Source organism: Mirounga angustirostris, unplaced genomic scaffold (assembly GCF_029215605.1).
Source record: "Mirounga angustirostris isolate CCGP_5_RB_7025 unplaced genomic scaffold, mMirAng1.0.hap1 SCAF_7, whole genome shotgun sequence".
Classification (NCBI taxonomy): domain Eukaryota; kingdom Metazoa; phylum Chordata; class Mammalia; order Carnivora; family Phocidae; genus Mirounga; species Mirounga angustirostris.
In genome coordinates, this window is record NW_026991715.1 from 33,654,098 (window position 1) to 33,675,771 (window position 21,674).

The following is a 21,674-nucleotide window of genomic DNA, read 5'->3' on the forward strand; positions in this document are numbered from 1 at the left end:
GATTTCCAGAACTTTTTCATCTTCCCAAATTGAAACTCTACACCCATTAAACAGCAACTCCTCCCCACCTCCCCCTGCCCCACCCCTGGCAACCACCATTTTATTTTCTATCCCTGTGAATTTGACTCCTCTAGTTACTGCATATTAGTGGAATAATACAGAATTTGTGTTTTTCTGACTGGCTTATGCTCAAGTTTATCCATGATGTGGCATGTATTAGAATTTCCTTCCTTTTTAAGGCTGAATACTATTCCATTGTATGTAGATATCACATTTCTTTATCTTTTCATCTGCTACTGGATATTTGGGTTGCTTTCATCTTTGGCTTTTGTAAGTAGTGCTGTTATGAACATGGGTATGCAAATATTTCTGAGACCCTGCCTTAAATTCTTTTGGGTATATACTCAGAAGTGGTATTGCTGGAGCACAAGGCAATATTATTTTTAACTTGCTGAAGACCAGCCATACTCTTTCCTTTTTTTTTTTTTAAAGATTTTATTTATTTATTCATGAGAGACAGAGAGAGAGAGAGAGAGGCAGAGAGAGAAGCAGGCTCCCAAGGAGCAGGGAGCCCGATGCGGGACTCGATCCCAGGACACTGGGATCATGACCTGAGCCGAAGGCAGACGCTTAACCATCTGAGCCACCCAGGTGCCCACTGTTTCCTTTTTTTGTGTGTGTAAAGATTTATTTATTTATTAGAGTGTGGCAGAGAGAGAGGGAGAGGGAGAGAATCTCAAGCAGACTTTCCGCTGAGCACAGAGCCCTGTGTGGGGCTCCATCTCATGACCCTGAGATCATGACCTGAGCCCAAACCAAGAGTCGGATGCTCAACCAACTGAACCACCAGGTGCCCCCAGACTGTTTTCTACGGCGGTGTGCCATGGTTCTCACCAGCAGTGCATGAGGGTTCTAGTCTCCCTCCATCGTCGCCAACACTTACTCTCTGATTTTTCTTTGATAGTAGATGTTCCGAAAGGTGTGAGATGGTAGCTCATTGTGGTTTTGATGTGCATTTCCCTGATGATGACTGATGTTGAATATCGTTTTGTGAGCTTATTGACTGTTAGTATGTCTTCTTTGGAGAAACGTCTATTTAAGACGTTTGCCCTTTTTAAATTGGGTTGTTTATATTTTTGTTGTTGAATTGTAGGAGTTTTTTTATATATTCTAGATATTAGATCCTTACCAGATATAGGATTTGCAAATATTTTTTTCCATTCTGTGGATTGCCTTTTCACTCTATTGATTGTCGTTTGATACACATGAGTTTTTTTTTTTTAAGATTTTATTTAAGGGCACATTTATTTCATTTAAAGATTATTTTTTATTTATTTATGAGAGAGAGAGAGAGAGAGGGAGAGCACAAGCAGGAGGAGGAGCAGAGGGAGAGGGAGAAGCAGACTCCCCACTGAAGCAGGGAGCCCAAAGGGGGTAGGTCAGTCCCAGGACCCTGGGATCATGACCTGAGCTGAAGGCAGACCCTTAACTGACTGAGCCACCCAGGTGCCCCTGATACACATGAGTTTTAAATTTTGTAATCCCATTTGTCAGTTTTTATTTTGGTTGTACTTTTGCTGTCCTACTCAAGAAATCATTGCCACTTAATTTGAATTTTTAAAATTATGAGTAAAATTATGAGTATGTCCCTTGCCTGTTTTCTAATTGGATTGTTTATCTCCTTTTTATTGATTTGTGAGAGCTCTCTGAGTATTAAGGAAATTAGTCTTTTGTCACATAAGGTCCAAATACTTTTTTTTTTTTTTTTCATTTTGTTGTTTGTCCTTTGACTTTGTTTTTGGCCTTTCTCTGCCTTTTTTCTAGAAAAGCCGATATGAGACCTATATCCACCTCCTGGCTGTGAAAATCAAAGTGGGCTCAGATGACCTGGAGCGGATTGAGGCCCGGCTGGCCACTCTGGAAGGGGAGGATCCTTCTCTCCGCAAGACACACTCAAGCCCCGCCCTCAGTCAGGGCCACGGAACTGTGACCGGCAGCAAAGCTACAAAGGATACCACTGGGCCTGATACTTAGCTGGCATGGATGGGCAGGCCCCAGAGGCAGGCAAATGTCCCCAGAGGGGTCAGTGAGCACAATTCCAGCCAAGGGCCACTTGTGCCAGCTCCAGGCAGTTGACAGGCAGCTAGAGGGGTGTGGAGAGCCCCGTGGGCCAAGGAGATGGAGACGCTATTCGTGGTGTTGATCTTCTTGCATCCTGGGGTTTATCTGGGCCTCAGATCTTCTCCCCAGCCCTCACATTCCTCTCCACCACTGAGCCTCATTTTGTAGGCCAGTTGTGTGCATGCTCTAGACACAATCTCACTGGAGGAGGAGGAGGAAGGGCAGCTGGCTTCCCAGGCCCTCCTCCCCTTCTCACAAGTTCCTTCCCACATCCCCCTTGTTCCCAAGGGTGGGTCTGGACTCCAGCTGTCAGCTTGGATCCCCACCTCTCCTCCTCCTCCTTCCTCAGACTTGACCAGCCACAGGTCTGCGGACCACCAGCACCATCCTCTCCTCCCTCCACCCAGTAGCTTCTGGAACCATGCCCTGTTCTCCTGCCTCGCTTTGCAATAATCCCGGACCCGGGCCTGCTCCCTCGATGTCAAGCTGTCTACTCACATGTGCGGCCACCTCACCTTCCATTTATGGAGGCCACTACTGCTTTCTTTTATATGGACAAAAATGTATATATACAAGAATTGTATATATAAATAAGGGACCCCTTGAAAGATGATTTCGGAATTGATATCAAGATGAAATAAGATGAAGGAAAAGCCTATTTGGGAACTCCACCTGTTAGCAAGCAGGGCTGCTCTCTGGCCCCTTGGTGGCCCAGACACTCTGGGAGAGAAGGTGGAGATAGTGCTGACCTCCTCTTACCCCCTTTTCCCCTCTTCCGGCTGACCTGTGACTTACACTGCTCTTACAGTTGATGTTTGGAATAAATAGACAGTGTGTGTGTATGCCACCCCATCTGTCCCACAGGCATTCTGGGGTGTGAGTGGGATGGGACCATGGCCCTGTTTATATTTTGGTCTTTATGTTGGTGCTGCTAGGTCTCTGAGCTCCAGAGGTGGCCTCTTGTACAGACCTACTGCTCCGGGAATAAAAGACACTCTGCCTTGCAAACAGCCACTTGTCAACAAGCCCAAAGATGTTTGGTGGAGGAAGGTTATGGAAGCCATTAATTCCTGATCTTGGGAAAAGGTGGAGTAAGAAGTTGCTGATTGGTTTTTAAGCTGATATTTCTTTCACTCTTCTAGTGACTCAGAAATGCTAGCTAAGGACATGCCTGGGAAGGATAGAAAAATTTGCCACGTGATGATCACAGACTAGTATCTTGTAAACCCTGAATTCCTCAGATGGACCAGTGGTGGAGGTGATGGGCCTTCAATGAGCTATGATGAGCAGATCCTTTATATTTTTAAAATAGATTAGTTTGGGCAGCAATTTGACCTCAGTGGTAATATATTTAGTTAGTGGCAAGGTTGGCTTATCTTATTAAGTACCTAACAGTTCAAGCACGCTCACATTTGATGCAAGGGACATATGAGTCTGTGGAAATATGTAGTGATTTAAATCCAGATGATTTAATTTGGATCAGCTGAAGTGTATTTTACACCCAAACCATCTGGCCTCTTCGTTTTGCTGAGCGGAAGTAAATGTTCATTTAAATGAAGTTGGAAGAGCAATGTAACATAAAAGAGCTCTCTGTACTTTCTCCATGCTGGCTCTAAGGTCTTGGATTTTTGGGGTCAGCTTCCCACCCTCCACCTCATGAGGGTGGGTGAGTGAAAGCAGAGGAGCAAGCTTCTGTCTGCTGCAGACAGGCTTCCCTGAGCACTAGTGATGTCTCCCATCAGTAAAAAAATCTTTAGTTCACTTTCTTAATTGTATAATTATTTATTGTAAATTATATACATGTACTACTGTACTAAAATATTATGTACATTATAAAACATACACAAAAATAGAAATTTAAAAAGATGAGATGAAAATAAATCTAAATCAAAGTTCTAATATTTTTTTTCCTGCATTCTAATGGACCATCATATTTCCTCCCCCCCCACCCCCAACTTCTGCCCCTAATATGCCCATTTTCCAAGACTGTCCAAATCCAGGGGCTGGAGGACCACAGGTGAGATGCAGTAAGTGGTTTGCGCCACCTGGTGGTCCTGGGAAGTGGCTTCTGGGGGGCTGACCCTTGACCACAGTGTTTCTTTTCTCATTCAGTGAAGGTCACCAGTGCTGCACCCTGTGCTAGGTGCTGAGGACAGTGTGGTGAGAAAAGGACCGAGCAGCTCCCTGTCCCACATGGGGCTCACAGTCTAGTGGGGAGGGGACAGGCAGTCACCATTACCACTGGGGACCCTGGGAGCACTGGGGAGAAAGCCAAAACTGACCTGGGAGAGAGAAGACGACAGAACTGGAGTGGGGAAGAAGACTCTGACTCAGGAAGCCGCCTGAATGTCCTAAGTGCTCCTGGGGGACAGGGTGGTAGTAGGGAAGTCACTTAACAGGGCTACACCTCTTCCTGATGGGCCAGACTAAAGACACCCCAAGGCAGAAATTTGAGAGGCAAAGTGGAAAATGAGCCTCTCTGGCCACACCTCTCTCAGGTCCCATTCACACCATATAGACTCTTGGTAGGTGTTTTAGAATCCAGAGCAGATAAGCAAGCTACCAAATTATTTGATACAATTACCTGGGGTCATGAAAAGGCCAGGGGGTTCACCAAGAGGTCAGTCACAATTACTGGGGTTCACATAGAGGTCAGTGGGTTCACTGGAGTCCTAGAATGGTTTCTGACTGAAAATTTAGATGGTAACAGCAACTCAGAGCCCTCAGAAGGGTCAATTTGACACTGAGGGGTCGTGAAAAGGCCAATGGGTTCACCAAGAGGTCGTTCACAATTATTGGGGTTCACATAGAGGTCAGAAGTCACATAGAGGAATTATTGGCTGTCAGAAAATTTTAAAGCCAACAGCAAACTAACTCAGAGCCAGGAAGGGATTTGGATGAGATCTCCAGATGGGGCCTGGGAGAGATAAGTGATTTGCAGGTTTAGATACCATTTAGTTCACTATTTTCCTTTGTTTCTTTGTAACAGGTGCTTTTTTTCCCCAGCACCCCCCACAGTGAACACAATGACTTTAGTTCTTTACTTTTTCCTATCACCTCCCTTTCATCTAGTTTCTGCCACTCTCTGTGTGATTCAAGAATGCAAGGCACAGGATGCCATCATCATCAAATTAGCCATTAATAGGCATCATATGCCAGAAGCAGTCCTGGGTGCTTTATATATAATCTCCACAGCAACCCTTTGAGGTAGGTATCAGGATCACCACTTAATAGCTGAGCAAAAGTCACACTGCCAGAGAGGGGCAGATCTGGAACTGAACTCAGCCCCTCTCAACCTTAAGCCTCTCCGGCCCTCCCATTGGTAGGTCTCTAAACTGACCACACACATTCTGGGGGGCATTTGCGCATATGCGCGCTCAAGTCAACTACCTGAGCCCTCTGAATAGAAGACTCCCTTGTGTCTGGCTGGAAAGTAAGGGTTCCTGGCCCTGGGCACTGGTTTAACAAATCAATCAATGAGTGAAAAGGCTTCTGAACCCTGGACCTCCATCTGCCTTCTCCATGCCTTCATCGGGGCTGCAGGTTTAGACAGGCCCTGGCTCTGAGGGGCTATAAAGCTGGGAAAAGCACAACACCCTGTGGGCTTACAAGCTGCAGCAGCTGTGGTCTTCCTGGCAGCCAAGGGTACCCATTATGCCATCTTGCATGTCCGGGCTTTGCCTGTGAAATGCCTGAGGCCCCAAGGGTCATCTTGCCTCAGCTGCCCCAGTGCCAACTCCACAAGCCTTCCCTCCTCACCCACGCATGTGGGAAATTGCTGTCTCAGTGCAGCCCCAGTAGCTCCAGGGCAGGAACTGGGCCAGGGTTCTGAGGCTGAGCTCCAAGCAGAGTAATATGCATCAGCCCCTTGGCCAGGTTCCCCAGCAGGTGGGGGGATACCTTGTGAATATTCTTGGAAAAGGGAGGAGGGTTGCAGCCTGTCCTAGGAGCTGAAGTCAGGGAGATTAGAGGGACGGTCTCTTCCTCCCTGGGACTCCCCTGGCCCTCTCCAATCTCCACACCAGCATCCATCCATCTCCACCCAGGTCCTCATTCTCTGTCTTCTCTCCTCACCTGGGGGCTAGGCACACACAATCAAACATGAGTTATTTCTGATTTTATTTATAATATAAAAATGTTCAAGTGTCAACAGTCAGGTGTTTGGACATTTCAGGGCAGGGTTCCCATTTGTTTGTTCGGGTTTTTTTTTTTAAACAATTACCTTTTTGACAAATTAGCAGTGGACCCAGTTTTGCGGGGGTGGGGAGGACAGGGCTGGAGAGGGAGTGGAAGTCATAGGTGGCTTGGGGTCTGGGAGAAATGGTGTTACTTTATTGCTAAAAGGGGAATCAAATACACTGTGGAGTGGCTCTTCTCGGTCCCAGCGTGACCATGCATCCAATCTAAAGAATCTGAAATGCAAAGGACATGCAGGCATAAAATAGAAAAGACAACCTGTAAACGAAGGTGCTGCAGAGGACGGAAGGGCATCCTGGAGGCCACAGGGGAGGAGGAGCCGGAACTTCGGGGCCCTGGTAGAGCTGCCCCCTCCCTGGGGCCGGGACTGTTGGGAAGACCTCTTTCTCAGTGCCCCCTCCCTTAGCAGCTGTAAGGAGTGGGGAGGCCCCCTCCCCATTCTGGTTGCTGTCGCTGGGCCTTAAGTCTCCCCCTGAATGTTACCTGACCCCGACTCTAGCTCCAAGCCTAGGATCCCTGCCTTCTCTTCAGGGGGGTTGGGGACTCAAGATCCTGTCTGGGGGCAAAGAAGTTACTCCTGTCCTCATTTCCTTCCTCAGGGCCAATCCCCTCCCTGCCCCCCCCAGCACCCAGCAGCCTCTTCTTTGCCGGCTCCCTCTCACCCCTGCCAGCTTGGGATCCTACATTCCCCTCACCCCCACCCCACCCCACAACCCGACTTCTCTCCAGGAGCTCCAGAGTAGCGTACAGCAAAAGGCACCACAATATAGGTTTCTATTAAAGAGTCAAAAAATTGGCCCATCTCTTTTTTTTGTTGTTTCTTTTTTTTTTCCGAAGCTGTAAATCAGGATGTTACATATAAATAGTTTCCCTATAAAAACGTCTTTGCCGTTAGCTAGTATTATAAGACAATTTTTGCTAAAATGAAAATAAAACATTTTGTTATACCTTTTTCCTTTTATAGAAAATAAAAATATTTTTATTTCTTTTTTTCCTCCTTTCTCTCTCCAGGCGATGGTCTCTGTTCTCCTTAAAGACAGTGGGGCAGGCGAGGCGGAGGGGGCGGCGGGCGGCGGGGGCCCCTAGAGGGGCGCCGAGTCCTGCTTGCCCCGCGGGGGCGGCCCGCGGCTGTGTCTGCTGCTGGCCCGCGTGCTGTGGCTGTCCAGGGAGTAGTAAGTCCTGCTGTCGGCCGCCGGGCACAGCGGCGGCGAGTCCGAGCGCAGCGCATCGTGCGCGGCGCGCAGGCCGAGGAAAGGCGTGCTCTCGGCCGCCAGCGCCCCGTCCGCGTCGTCGTCCGAGGCGGAGGCCGAGCCGCCACCCGAGCCGCTGCTCAGCGACAGCGAGTCCCGCGCCGCGCGTGCGCGCTGCGCCGCCAGCCCGTTGAGGCGCGAGCGGCGCCAGCGCCGGGGCCCCGCCGACGTCCTGCGGGACGCGCCGCGGGCGCGCGGCCGCGGCGGGGGCGGGGGCGCGCACTCCTGCGTGGTCTCGTACTCGTCGTCCTCCGGGATGCGGAAGGGGCTGGCGGGCAGGCTGCCCAGGCTGCTGCCCAGGCTGCCGCCCAGCGCGCAGGCCCCGCGCCGCGGCCCCGGGCCCGCCGCGGGGTAGTAGTAGCTGTCGTAGCTGCGCTGCATGTCCGCGCCGGGCCCGGGCCCCGGGCCGGGGGGCGCCGGCTGCCGCAGTAGTGGCTGCTGCTCCGCCAGGCGGTAGTTGATGGGCGCGGCCGGCGGCAGCGACACTGCGTGAGCCGAGTTGGGGGACGTGATCTCAAAAGTCGGCACCTGCGTGGCCAGCGAGTAGTGGAAGTCCACGGGAGAGAGGCGCGCGGGCGTGGTCAGTGCCGACACGTACCTGCGGGGAGAGGCAGAGGCGTGGGCGGGGGGGCTACGGGTGGGGTGAAGGAGTGGATCCCGACGGAGAGCAGTGGTCATGCCTGGGATCCCGCGTGCAGGAATCGTGGTGGCACTCCCCACTGACCTTAGACAATTTCCTTAACCTCTCCCAGGCTCAGTTGCCTTATCTGTTAAGTGGAGATAGCCACAGTGCTCATTCCGTGGCGTCGTTGGGATGATTCCATAAATGTATCAGATGGAATGCAAGTGCCTGCCTGACGATCCTCCATGAATGATCCTTTGGTGTGGGGGATGCTCACAGCCACCAGGTTTCTGAATGGTTACTTTGGGTCAGGCTCAGAATGGGGCATTCTACACGTACTATCTCATCTAATAACAACGATTCTCTAAGACCTTTAGGTTAGTCCCATACTACATATGAGGAAACTGGGACTCAACATTTAAGTGGCTTGTTCAGGGCTCACACTACCAGGAAGTGGTAGAGTTGGGATTTGAACCGATGTCAGGCAGGAACCAGGACTTATACTTCAGTGCTCTCCAGAGTCCCCATTACTCTCTTTCTGAATCTCCTGCCTTCCCTCTTTGCCCTCTCCCACATGCACATCCAATTAGCTACCATTCCCCATCTCCTGGAACACACCCTGTGCCCTGCTCTACCCCATCCCGGGCCTAGTTGTTTGCTCTGGTCATTACCCCACTCCAGGGCCTCTCCTCTCCTGTATGCACTTTCCAGAGCAATCTTTTAACGTCACTGTTTTGCTTAAGGAGGCCCTTCTGCTTACCCATCCAGGGCCCACATTCTAAGCAGAACCCAGGGCCATCAGCCATCTCCCTGGCCCCAGCCTACCTGTTCAGACCCAGCTCCACTCTCCCTACAGCTCACCCTGCTCTGGGCACCTCACTCACTAGCCATTCTGAAATGCCTCTGTTGGAACAGGATGCTCCCCTTGCTTGGAGTGCTCTCCCTGTCTCTCTACCTCCCAACCATTAAGGAGTCCTATTGCTACTGAAAACAACAGCTAAACCTAGCATAGCTGGGTAGGAGGCAGAGAGCTTCGTGCATATGATCTCTGATGGCCTTCACGAGAACCATGCGTGACAGGTGGTTTTTCATGATTTACAGCTGAGGAAACAAGGCACAGGGGTGATCAGTCTGCTCTAAATCACACAGGTGGTGGAGTTGGGCTTTGAAAGGTTGGTCTGGGAAAACCTGGTTGCTTCCTAGAGCCTGGAGTCAGACTGGGTCTCTGCCCTGGTAAGATGGCCTGTCCTTAGCACGTTCCTTCGGCGGCTGTGAGCTTCAGTGGTTTGTGTCTGTGGCTTGGAGCTCCTCGGGAGCAAGAACCAGGTGGGCCATCTCTGGGTGCCCAGGCAGGCCCGCTCAGCGAGGGCTGGCATGGAGTAGGCTAAGTTAGAGCAAGAGAACATTTCCTCTCCCTCTACTCCAGCCTGGAGTTCCCAGTACTATGCGCCTTCCTCTGCTCTCTTCCCACAGACCCCACTTGCTAAGGGCCACTGGAGGGCTGAGCAAGGTGATGGACTGGCCTCCTGTGACTCCTGGTGGGGAGAAGGGGAGTTTCCTGGTTCTCACTCCACCCATTGCTCGGAAACTCAATGGTGTCTTGATCCCTGGGCCTTGTTGCTGATACTGCCAGGGCCTGCAGTCGTTCTTGGCTCGTGCCCAGCCTGCACTGGTCAGTCTCCTTGCAGACAGCCTCCCCTCCCACCCTCCAGTCTGCTCGATCTTGGTGTCTTTCTGTTCCCGCTGGGCCATGGGGCCTCTCGGTGACACCAGGGTAGGCCTACCATATGGTCTGGTTTGTCTGGAAGAGCCCCCATTTGTTCCTGATGTTCTAGTGCAATTATTAACATCCCCTCTATTTTGGAAAGTGTCCTAGTGGGACAATTAAATTAGATGGTCACTCCACACCAGTGTCCATTGGCTCAGCTGCAATCCCAGTCTGTCGTGAACATGCTGGTGACACTGAGCAGATCATTGAACCTCTCGGGGGCCTTGCTGGCCAATCGGAAATATGGACAGGAGAATCTTTGGGGTGTCTCTGAGGTGCCCTAAGGGTCAGCCCTGGGTCAGTGGTGCCCGTTCTCTGGCCAAGGTGGGGCAGAGGGCATGAGGCAGGAACTGACCTCTCGCTGTGTGGGGAGTCACGCAGGGAGTCTACGGAGTCGTGGTAAGATGGCATGGCAGCCCTGCGCCGCTCCTCCAGGCTGTAGGCTGCTGCCCGCCGCGCCCGGGCCTCCACGCACGCCGGGCTATTGCACTTGCTGGTACCCACTGATGACAGCATGATGCCCGACTGCGAGTCGGAGGTCAGGCTTTCAGAACGTTCCATGCTCCATGTGTGGCTCTCATGCCTGCAGAAAGTGGGTGGGGGAGAGGTGAGGGATCAGGAAGGGGCAGGACAGCCCAGCAGGTGTGGTCCCTGGTTCTTCATTTCATTTCAGGCACCCTCAGAGTACTGCCCTTCTCCACTCTGAGCCAACGTGTCATATCATGATCTAGGGAGAAGGAGGGCTGAGTGTCCTGTGGATGGGTGAGCTGCCATGTGCGCGAGCCTCTTCTTTTCCTCCGTGCAACCATCTCCCCCCACCAGCCTCGGCCCGGGGCCCCCTGTCTGGGACCCTTCCACTCCCATGGTCCTTAGCCATCTATGTCAGGAGCGCAGCCCCACGGGCCAATACCTGGGGGCCCTGCCTAGTCCGTACCGCTCCCCAGGGAAGAAGGGGGCCAACCATGTTATTTCTTGAGCTCTATGAACCTTCGTCCTTGGCCAGACAGACCTCTCCACTCTAAAGAAAAGGAAGCTAAGGTGGACTAGGTTCATATGGGCAAACTCAGGAAAGGGCATCAAATAGGTGTGGGCGTTGAACGAGGAGGCACTTTATGCCAGATAATGTGGTGCCGAAACTAAATGTCAGGTGAGAGCACAGGGATGCTGGTGTCCCTCTGGGGTCGGTTTAGACTGGAAAAGGGAATCTGGGCTGCTGAGGATCTGGATGAACGTCTAGTGGTGGGTTCTGGTCTAAAGCTCTCCACCTCCCTCCTCTGACTCAGGGGGACCCTCAATACAGAGGCGAGCCTGGCTGGGGGGTTTCTCTGTGTGTCTCCAGGCAGACACGCGCCTGGCTGGTGCCCACCTGTGGCTGGAGGTGGGTGTGACTGTGGAGCAGTGGTGAGAAGGAGAGCAGGAGTGGCTCCCAGAGAAGGTGGTCTCGGTTTCCCTCCGGATGACATGGTCCGTGGCTGGCACGTTCTTGGAGATGTACTGCGGGAGACACAGTGTGGCAGGAGTTAGTGACAGGTCCCCGAGTCGGCCCTCCTTCCTGGTGGGGATGGGGGAGCCACACGCTAGGCTTCAGGCTGGGGAGTGGTCCGCTGGATAAGTGACTCGGTGTTAGGGCAGCGATGGCCCCAGCAAATCAACCCCTTCAGGAAGTGGGCAGAGGGAGGCCAGCCGTCCTGGTGAGGCTAGGCTAGCAGGCAAGGCTGAGCGTGGTGTGGGCTGGCTGCCGCCCTTGCCTGGCCCGGCAGGGGGCACGACAAGGCCGGCTATCCAGTGAGGGCTCCAGGGGGGTTCTGGGAAGGCCACTCACATCTGCCATCTGGATCTCCTCGGGGTCCAGCCGGGGGTGGCTGGGCCCATTGGCCAGGCTCCGGTTCTGGTGGGCTGGGCACATGTTCTGCCGGAGGTGGTTGTGCATCTGCTTCCGCTGTTTTCTACCCGGGAGAAGGGTGTGTTAGCCTGGCGTGTCCCCCACGCCGTGTATGAAATTCCCGCGCTGTCCCTCCAGGAGAACTCTTCTAACCTCTGGCCGCGATGCCTCCGCCCCCCGGCAGTCTCCGGCTACTGCTCTCAGCCAGGGACCCACCCACCTGCCACCTCCACCGTCACCACCAGCTTGAATTCGGCAGGACCGGAGCAGAGCGCTTCTGCGCTTTGGCTCTGCTGAGAGCCTAGACCTCCACTACTTCCTAGCTGTGTAATCCTGGGCCAGTTACTTACACTCGCCATGCTGTGCTTTGCTCATCTTAAAGAGGGTGACCACTTACCCACTGCAAAGTCCACTGAGAATTAAGAGCTGATAAAATACTCAAGCACTGGTCCATTCACTCATTCACTCACTATTTCTTGGGTTTTTACTATGTGCCCGATGCTGTTTTGGAACAGAAGGAGACGGACACAATCCCTACCCTCATGGAGCTCGAAGGCCAGTAGGGGAGGCAGATTAATAAACATATAAACAAATTAATGAGCAAGGTACTTTCAGGAAAGTGCAACGAGGACCATCAAACGCAGAGCTGTGGTCAGGGGCTCGTGGACCACTTTACTTTGGCCATATTAAGTGCCTAATACGTTTGTTCTGTAATGATCAAGTTTAGTCACGTCAGTCCCCTGCTGAACAGCCTTCACGGGCCCTCTCCTACGGCCCTCTCCGCAACCCAGCTTGCCGTATCCTTGGGGGGCTTGCTTCTGATCCTCCCCTGTGCTGGCCTTCTCTGGTCTCAGCAGCTCTGCACATACTGTTACACCCCCTGGGACACACTCAGCCGCTTCACCTGCCAATGCCTGCTCTCCCCCCAGGCTCAGCCTAAAAGGTCCCTCCTCGGGGAAACCCTTCTTGCCCTTCACCTGAGGTTCGGCCCCCCTGTGACGTATCCCGTTACACTGGACATCTTGCTTAGAGCCCTGGCCATGCGCCTGGCAGAGGGCCTGGTATCCAGCAGGCATTGAATGCAAGTTTGTTCAAGAAATGAATAAATGTGCTGGAGGTTAGAATAGGGGTTTGCTTCTCCCCCAGTTCTTGACCTCAGTTTTCCTTCTTGGGCCCAGTCTCCTCTGGGCTCCTTGGGCCTTAACTCCCAAGGCTGGCAAGGCCTTAGATCCCAGAGATGGGCGTAGCAGGAGTCAAGACTGAGGGACTCAGTACCCTAAATGGTGGTTATGCCCAGACCCTTGCTTTCTAGGTAAGAATGGATGGGACAGAGCTATCATTTTTTTCCCTGTATTACGTCACTGTACAGCCTTCATGAGCTCCCTGTCATTTACAGGATAAACCCAGGCTGCCTAGCTTGGGATTCAATGCCCTATGATACCATCTGGGTTCCAGCGGTCTCCTTAGACTCATGCCTCTCTTTTTTTGACCCCAGGCCGTTGCTCCAACTGGTCTGGGCTGCTCATGCTCTAGGAACACAACTGATCCTTTCTGGCATTTGTCTGTCAGCTTGCACTATTCTCTGGGAACTGCCCAGCCCCCTTTCTGCACCTTTCTTCCCTTGCCCCGAGGTTCTGCCCTCACTTTTCCTCTGCCCAGAGGTGACCTGGCCCCATCTTCTCTGTGTTGTAGCCTAGACCTCTCCCAGGTGGGACTAGACAGTGCCTCCTGAGGTCTCTCTGTCACCTGGGAATGTAGCCTTCCTTTCTGTGCTTCCTCACCACCAACACTGCCCCCGCGCCTGCCTACTTGACAGGGCAGATGCTCCTTCACAGTGCCCTCCGAGGTACCTACTAGGATCATCCCTACTCTATAGATGAGGACTCAGAGAGGCCCATCAGTTTGCTCGGGGTCATGGTACATGGGAGAGCTGAATTCGCACCCAGATCTGTCTTCTTCCGACACCTGGGCTCTTGCTGATTCTTGTTCACTCCTCTGGGGCCTGCCTCCTCTACCCTCTGCTCCTGCTTCTTGGCCGAGCCCTTTGGCCCCGCACCAGCTGCAGAGGCCCCTGAAGGGGCTGTTAGGGCATAGGAGGGTGGGGAGGGGGGGTGTGGGGGGCGAAGAGAGACTGTCCTCACGAAAGCCACCCTGGAGGCGCATCGCTGGCTGGCCTGCCACAGGCCCGGGTGTCTGCCACTCACTTGGTCTTGCAGTAGGCGACCACGCAGACGATGCCCACCACGAGCAGAGCCACGCAGATGCCGGTGATAGTCAGGACCCTCTTCTGGTACAGCTCCTCGGCTTCTGCAGAGGCAGAGGCAGAGGATGTGAGGGGGCAGGGCAGGAGGCAGATCTGTGGGGACAGTGATGCAAAGACGCCCTCCCCTCCGCCCCCAAAGCTTCGGGCTCCCTCCAGCTCAGGGCCTCCCAGCTCCTTTGCATCTCCTCCTTCCCCAGCTAGCCCCTCCCTCCTGGATTGCCTTCTGTTGCCCCGAAATCTACCCACTCGTGGATCTGGTCCCAGGTGACTACCCCTGAATTCACCTTCCCAAACCCTGCCACCTGCCCAGAGCGTGTGAATGGCAAATGCAGGGGGATGGCGGTGGGTGGGATGGAGGCGAAGTTCCAGAGGCCAGAGGAGAGGGCAACCAGCTTGACCAGCAACCTTGCCCTACTGCACAGTGGCCTGATGGCTTCAAAGGGCCTGGACGGGTGGGGGAGAGCTGTTCTTCACGGGCAAAGGCCTGGCTTGCCATTTCAGCTTTTCCAAGAAGTGGGAGAGTGGCTTGTTCTGGGCTGGTGACAGGACATCAGACCCGGAGGCTGGACTCAGGAGGGATGCCAGGAACAGGGACAGAGTGGACTAGGCCCATGGAGTGGGGCATGGAGAGAAGGGCCTTGGTTGGTCCCTGGGCCTGGACAGCACGTGGCCCTGGCCCGCTTCAGCCTTTCCTTTTGCTTTCGAGAAGCCAAGAGGCAGCAGAGCCCCTGGTGCCTAGGACGGTTCTTGCGCTCGAGGAGCAGCCCCTTTCTGAGGAGCTGAGCCAGGCTGGGCTTCGAAGCCCTCAAAAAAGAACCAGCTATCCCCTCCACCTCCACCTCCCACTTCTTGGTGGGGCAACTCCTGCCCTTCTAGAGCAGAGAAGACCAGGAGGAAGAAAAGGCAAGAGGCGACAGCAGCAGCCTGGACACCCCCTGCCGCTCCCTGCACCTGCCTGCTGGCCCCTCCACAGGGGCACGCCGAGGCTAGACCCCAACACCCAGGTAGAGCCCCGGGACATGTCCCTAAGTCCTGGGGCTTGCGGCACCTCCTGCGTACACCCACCAGCAAACACTGGGAGTACAAACCCTCCAGACGCACATACCTTTAGGACTATGCCTATCTGTACACAGACAGACGCCTTCACAAAGGTACACTCGCACGTGTCCGGAGAAGCACACGCACACACATGATCATGCGGTCTTGAACAGCCCTCCACCTGGACCCCCATCTCTGGGCTCTGTGGTCCATGTCCTGCCTCCAGTTCTCATCCCTGCCCACCCCCCAGTCCTCTCCAATGGGGCATCTGTCTCCTGTCTGCTCCGAGACCACTCTGGTCCTGGTCACCGACAACCTCCTACTGCCAGGTCCCCCGGTCATTTGCTTCCCTCCCAGCTGACTCCCCCTGTTGGGTCCACTCCCCTCTCGCTCCTGCATATCCTCCTCCCTCACTGGCTGACCTGTTCAGTTGCTGCTTCCTACTCTTCCATGTGGGCCGCAAGGTAGTAGAAGGGGCTCTCAGGCTTCTTTCTTTCCTCCACCTGCCCTCTCTCCTCCCATGATCTCACGCAGCTCAGAGTTTAAAACCTTCTGTATGCAGGTGACTCTCAGATTTGTATCTCCTGCCCTGATTTCTCCCTGAGCTCCAGACTCCTCTACCCAAGGGCCACGGCCAAGCAGAAGCGCTGATTCCCCAGCCTCTTTCCAAACCTGCTCCCTGCCCGTCCCATGTCGTCAGGGGCAGCACCCCCTCTCCTGTTGCTCAGGCCCCAGACCTTGGAGTCACTGCTGATGACTCCTTCCTCCACACCTGCTCTGACATCTGAGGCTTCAGCCAGTCTTCTCAGTTCCGCCTCCACCACTTCTAGCTCAGTCCAGGATGATGTCCCCTCTCACCTGGACAGGTGGGCACCTCCTGACTGGCTTCTCTGCTTCCACTCCTCCCCAGCCCGTCTCCCAACCCTGTCTGTTCTCTGCCCCAAAGCCAGCAGATCATTTACTCCTCTGCTGAAAACCCACAATGGCCTCCCCCCTGCAATTCGAGTCCAGCCCACACACGCACCATGGCCTCGGAGGCCTGGGTTACGGTCCCAGCCTTGCCTTTACATCTCATCATTGGTCCAGTCCCCATGTCTGCTGTGTCCAGAGGTGCTGCCATCCCTTCCATCCACTGAATCAGGCAAGCCCACCCCACCCACCGTCCCTAACTTGCCACGCCCCCTCCTCCAACACTCCCCTCCACTTGTTGGCAGGGCTGCCTGTTTTCCATCAGGTTTTAACCCAGATGTTAGCTCATCGCATAAGCCTTCCCTGGCCACTCGGCTAAGGTCACTCCCTCCCCTGCTAGGCACCCTCCCATTACCTTCTTTTATTTTTGGTATGGCACTTACCACCACCTGAAATCTTTCCTGTTTGTTGACTGTCCCATCCTGTGAATTTGAGCGCCAGGACAGCAGGGACTCTGTGCGCCAGAGCGCCATAGTCTGGCAAATTCTGGGGTTCAGTAGATGTTTGTTGAGTTGGTGCATGAACGGACATCCAGCCCACCATCACAGACACACATATCTGCACACGCGGCCGCTCACCTCCACACCCTCACAGTTGCACCTGCACGACGCTCAACCTTCACACAAAGATGTCCCGGCGCGCGCCTTCGTGCACGCAGCATCCCGCACCGGGGGACCTAACAAGGTGTGTGATGTCCACCCCCCACAGGTTCACTGCACGCATCCTGCCACGATCACACACACCACGCAGACTCGGCCCCTCTCCTCCCAACCCGTCAGCATCAGCAGATAGACACACTCTTCACAGACCTCGAGCCCTATCTCCTGAGAAGAGCTGATAGGGGCGAGGCGGTGAGGGAACCAGGGCCTCTCCAGTCCTGCCTCGAGAACAGTCTTTTCATACTGTAGGCTCTGTACCGCATCTGAGGTCTGACCCCACTGAAGCCTCGACTCCTCTGAGCCCCTGCCTCTCTCCTGCTGTAACATGTCTGGACATTTGAGGCCAGGGCAGAGCCTCCCAGCACAGAGAGAGGACAGACCGACCCCTCCAAGTCCCTTCCCACTCAAGGTGTCTCCCAGGGGCCCGGGGGCAGTAGTGGGAGGGAGGTAAGGTTCTGAGCCGGGGAGCAGGAGGGCAAGCACCAGAGGCCAGCCCACCCTAGACCCTCGCTTGTCTTGCCCACAGACGAAGAACACGCGTGCCATTGTGGAGATAGATCATGGAGGGAGCGACAGCCCCAAGCGGATGGCAAAGCCCGGCAGACAGACACAGGGCAGGGGGCAGAGACAAATGGGTGAGATCAGCTGCCAGTGCAGGTGCAGAATGAAAAGCAATGGAAATGGAAGTGGGAACAGGAAGGAGGATTAGAGTCGAACTGAAGAGGATGCCTCTCTGCACAACTCTCCAAGCCAGGATGCCGTGGCTCCAGGACACCAGCTCAGGAGGCTGCTCTCCTGGGAGGCCTCCCAGTGATTGGCCTCAGGCCAGGGGGTGCTGCTGTACCCTGGGGTGAACCCCGGGGTGCTCTGCTCTTCTGAGCTTCTTGTCTCCCCCAAATCAATGTAGTTTATGATAGGACATCTTGGTGGGGCCAGGGGAGATTTTTGGACTCATCCCTTTTCCATGTTTTGGAAAGGAGACTCAACGTCCAGCGAGCATGGTGTCAGAGGCTGCGGAGAGGGGCGGTGTGCGTGGCACTGACTGATACATAGAGCTCCGTACCCTTTAGTTCAAATCCAAGGTGCTCTGGCAGAAGAGAGGAGGGTCAGAGAGGGGAAGGGATGGAGGGAGAGACAGAGATGGGGGAGCGGGGAGGGTGGGGGAGGGCGGGGGGAGAGAGAGAGAGAGAGAAACGTTGGTCAGGACGCTTCAGACACCAGCAGCCAGCCTGTGAGGTGAAAGCAGGTTAGTGGTGTCCCCTCCCGGCCTCCTGAGCCCCTGCCCTGGCACCCAGTCCCCGAGAGCCCTGAGGGGGTTGGAGAGAGGAAATGTTAGGATCAGCAGGCAGGGCAGGTTCTTTAGAGATGAGCTGTGGGGTTAGTACCTGGTGGGGAGGCAGAGGCGCAAAAGTCAGTTGGCAGATGTCCCCAGGGAGGAAAGGTGAGTGGGGGTGGCGGCCCGAGGAGTCCCTGCTTTCCCCCCAGCTCCAGTGCCAGGCCTTCCACATTCTCACGCCCCTCCTGGACACCCCTGCTTAGCCCTGCGCTCATTCACAGGGCCCTTTTCTCTGTTCAGAACAAGGGCGTGGGGGGGCCCAGACTGGCCCTTGTCCTTGTCCTGCCTCCAAAGGCGTGGTTGGTCTGCCCACCTACTGGGAGCCCGGGCATGGAGGCTCCTGAGTTTATGGGGAGGGGAGGAGGCTCCAGGCAGCAGGTCACTTCTCCACGTGATACCTCCAACACCCTAGAAGCCTATGGAGGCCTAGGCCTTGGGGTTTGAGCCTGATTTCATTCTTTAGGAAAGCCAACTGCAACTTGTAGGAAGAGCCAGGTGGGTTCAGCTGCGGAACACATGTGTCAAATGCGGGGCCAACTGCACTTTCTGAAGTGGGATCTTATTGTAAATGTGTACTTTCAGAGCCCTGTGAAGTGGGCACCCATACCCTAGAGGGGTTAGATCAAAGGGCTCTGCCCAAGGATCAGCCCTGCCCCAGACCCACTGCATCTCCAAGTGCTCTCGGCCTATCCACCTCTCAGGCTCTGTTAAATTGGATCTCTGGGAGCTCTGCCACCCGGCTACGCTTCACAGTCATCCCAGACAATGGGATCAGGGTCTCGGGTGGGAGCCCAGAGTGTTTCTGAAAAGCTCACCTACCATTCTCATGTGACCAACACCTGTCTGCAGGCTCCAAGTCTTAGTTTTGTCCCTACTGTGCTGTGTGCACATGGGCAAGTCTAGTCTGGTTTCCTCATCTGTCAAAAGGGGCCACGCATAGTGAGAGGAAGAGGCAAGAGGCCTGGACAGCAGGAGGCTCGGTGCGTGTACAGGAGCCCAGTATATGGCCTCCCCGCGGGCACAGTCAGTTCGTGAGGTCCAGGGAGGAGGTGAGATTGTGTTCTGACATTCTCCTCTCCTCTAGAGGAAGGAGAACCTGGGGGCCATGAGCAGGAAGTGCGGTGCCCTTCCTGCCGATTGGGTCTCTGGGCCCGACCGGCTAGTCGTGAGGAAAATGACCACCTGGAGAAGCGCGTGGGGTCCGAAAGCCATTGAAGAGTTTTCTTCTGCTTTCCTGGTCTGGGAACCAAGCAGCAGCGTCTGGGCCTCTTAAGGGACCCCCCCTTTCAGTCAAAGGCCAGTCCTGTTTGGGGTGGACCGACAGGACTGGTGAGGTCACTGAGAGCTTGCCCAGTCTCCAGGAAGGCAGCCCTGCTTCCCTCTCACCGGGGATAGAGTCTGAGGGGCCTGTGGCTAAGTCCGCTCCTGTCAAAGATGTTTCCCGCTCAGCATGTTCATAGGCTGCCACTCCGCCAGGATGGAGCGGGGCCACTGAATCACAGATGGGTCCTACCAGGTACTGACCAGTGACCATGGCAACCTGATGCTGGACTCCCACGAGGGCCAGGTTTACCAGACAACAAACGAAGTCATCATCCTGGCCATGTCCAATGACACGCAGTTACAGGGGCCTGGCCAAGGAGGCCATGATGCGGGCCCCTGATGAGAACATGTGCTCATGCATTTGCACAGGTGTGTGCGGGGGTGAGCAGATGTGTGTTTTGCATGAGTGCAGGCATGTGCTTGTGTGTCTGAGTACGTGTGAGTACATGCGTGTTTGCACGTGTGCGAGTATATGCTTGTGTGTGTGTGTTCTTTCACTTGGGGGGCATAGAGATGCACAAGGTTTGACTCTTGGGAAATGGAGGGGCTGTCAGGGGAAGAGGAGAGGCTTCAAAGTGCTCTCATGGCCACGGGCGCCGTTTCCGTGGCCCGCTGCCAAAGGTAATCTGGTTTACAGGCTGTCTAGGTGGAGGGGAAAAGTCAGACGCTGCTCAGGACTGGGAGTCAGCCACCAGGGCACTGGTGCTGGCCCTCCCGCCCCCCGCCCCCCGCCCCATACCAGCTGTAGCTGGGAGAGGTGCTAAGCTGCCCTCCAACCATGGCAGCAGGCTCTCTGCCGAGCCCTTCCTACACATCACTGCACTTTCTCCTCACGGCAACCTTCGAGGCATAAATATCACTGTCCCCATTTTGCAGATGAGAAAACAAACTCAGAGAGGTTAAATGAGGCCCCAGAACTGGTAAGCTCAGCAGCTGGCTGCCATCTTCATTCACATCTGTCTGAATCCAAAGCCCGAACACTTGAGCTAGCATTTTCTACTGCCTTTGCAATAAGTATCTGATAGAACAATGCACGAAGTGCTCTGGGCCAAGTGTGTGAAGAATATAAATCCTCCCGAAAAGGTAACAGCAAGGAACCTGATAACGCGAGGCAGAAAGGCCTGTGGAAGCATTTCTAGGCCTTTTCTGGGCTCCCGGGGCCCTGCTGACCCTCTGAGCAGCTCTGAGCTGAAAGCTGAAGCAGCCCAGCTGGCAGAGAAGCTTGGCCAGTGGCCGAGTTCTGGAGGCTCTGCTCCTCGATTCATGATGGGCTGGGACTCCCTGTCCAGGACAGTCCCGTAAGCCAGGGAGGCTCTGGGACTGAGGGTGCAAAGGAATAGGTCCTCCACTGCCTCTCTACCCTGCTCCTTAGCCTCGGCCTGGCTGCTCTCTTCCCTCCTGAGGCCCCTCCTGACCTCTGGCCCTCCAGTGGGGCTGGATCTAACTCTGCAGTTCTTCCTGGAGCCTGGACTCCAAAGAATTCTGTTGGACCACATGCCCTGCCCACAGCTCTGCTCTTAGCCCCACAGCCTTCCTCCGTGGCCTCCTACCGGAGGGGCCTGGGCAGAGTGCTTCCTCCCACACTCCGTCAAGACAGTTGACCATCTGGGCCGCCCAGCCCCCACCTCCCTGGGGCCTCTACTTTCCTCTTCAAGTCTTGGCTTCCAGGCTCTAGCAGGGAGGAGGTGAAGATTTCTAGGCTTTTGTGCTGTGGCCTAAGGAGGACTGGGAAGACTCATTCACTCCACCCTGAGACCCAAACCCACAAACCCCTTTTCTCCCAAGGGCCACCTAAATGCACCCCTCCCCCCCGCATCCTGCTCTTGGCTCTTCTGGATGCTCCATGTCTCTGGGCCCAGGCACCGCCACTTTGGTTCCTCATTCTTCATAGGACTCAGCTGTCCTCCTTGGAGAGGAGGAGGTGGGGGTGGGCCGAGCAGGAGCCTGGAGTGTTCTGGAGGGTGGCTGCCTGGGCGTGGCCTCCAACAGACTGTGGGCCCCACGTGTCGCCCCCCTCCCCCCCCCCTCCCGCCCCGCCGCAGCTTGGCCTGGTTCCGCTCTGCTCCACCTCCACCTGGTGGCACTTGAAGCAATTGCTCCCAGCCTCAAAACATTCCACAATTACGTTCTCTTTCTGCTGCAGGGCTCACATTTTTTCCCCAGCTCACTATGCAAACCAGAAAGCTTCAGCCTCTCAAGTCGAAGAAAGGAAGGGAATGAAGTTCTGGATGGGGACTGAGACCAGA

General features: G+C 54.7%; 2 protein-coding genes across 4 annotated transcripts in view; one reads left to right on the plus strand and one right to left on the minus strand.

The window, feature by feature from the left end:
- Nucleotides 1-4,575, plus strand: part of PSD2 (pleckstrin and Sec7 domain containing 2) — a 48,296-nt gene extending 43,721 nt beyond the window's left edge. Inside the window, exon 15 of the mRNA XM_045886613.3 lies at nt 1,825-4,575. Within this exon, the coding sequence (XP_045742569.1) occupies nt 1,825-2,034 (210 nt within the window). The 3' untranslated portion in view covers nt 2,035-4,575. The remainder of the gene's footprint in view (nt 1-1,824) is intronic.
- A 2,402-nt stretch (nt 4,576-6,977) lies between these two features.
- NRG2 (neuregulin 2) overlaps nt 6,978-21,674 on the minus strand; it is a 180,859-nt gene continuing 166,162 nt past the window's right edge. For all 3 annotated transcript variants that reach the window (XM_064595990.1, XM_045893581.3, XM_064595989.1), the window contains exons 6-10: nt 14,045-14,147; nt 11,781-11,904; nt 11,325-11,452; nt 10,314-10,541; nt 6,978-8,166 (exon numbers count right to left, since the gene is read on the minus strand). In XM_064595990.1, the coding sequence (XP_064452060.1) occupies nt 7,401-8,166; nt 10,314-10,541; nt 11,325-11,452; nt 11,781-11,904; nt 14,045-14,147 (1,349 nt within the window). In that variant the 3' untranslated portion in view covers nt 6,978-7,400. The remainder of the gene's footprint in view (nt 8,167-10,313; nt 10,542-11,324; nt 11,453-11,780; nt 11,905-14,044; nt 14,148-21,674) is intronic.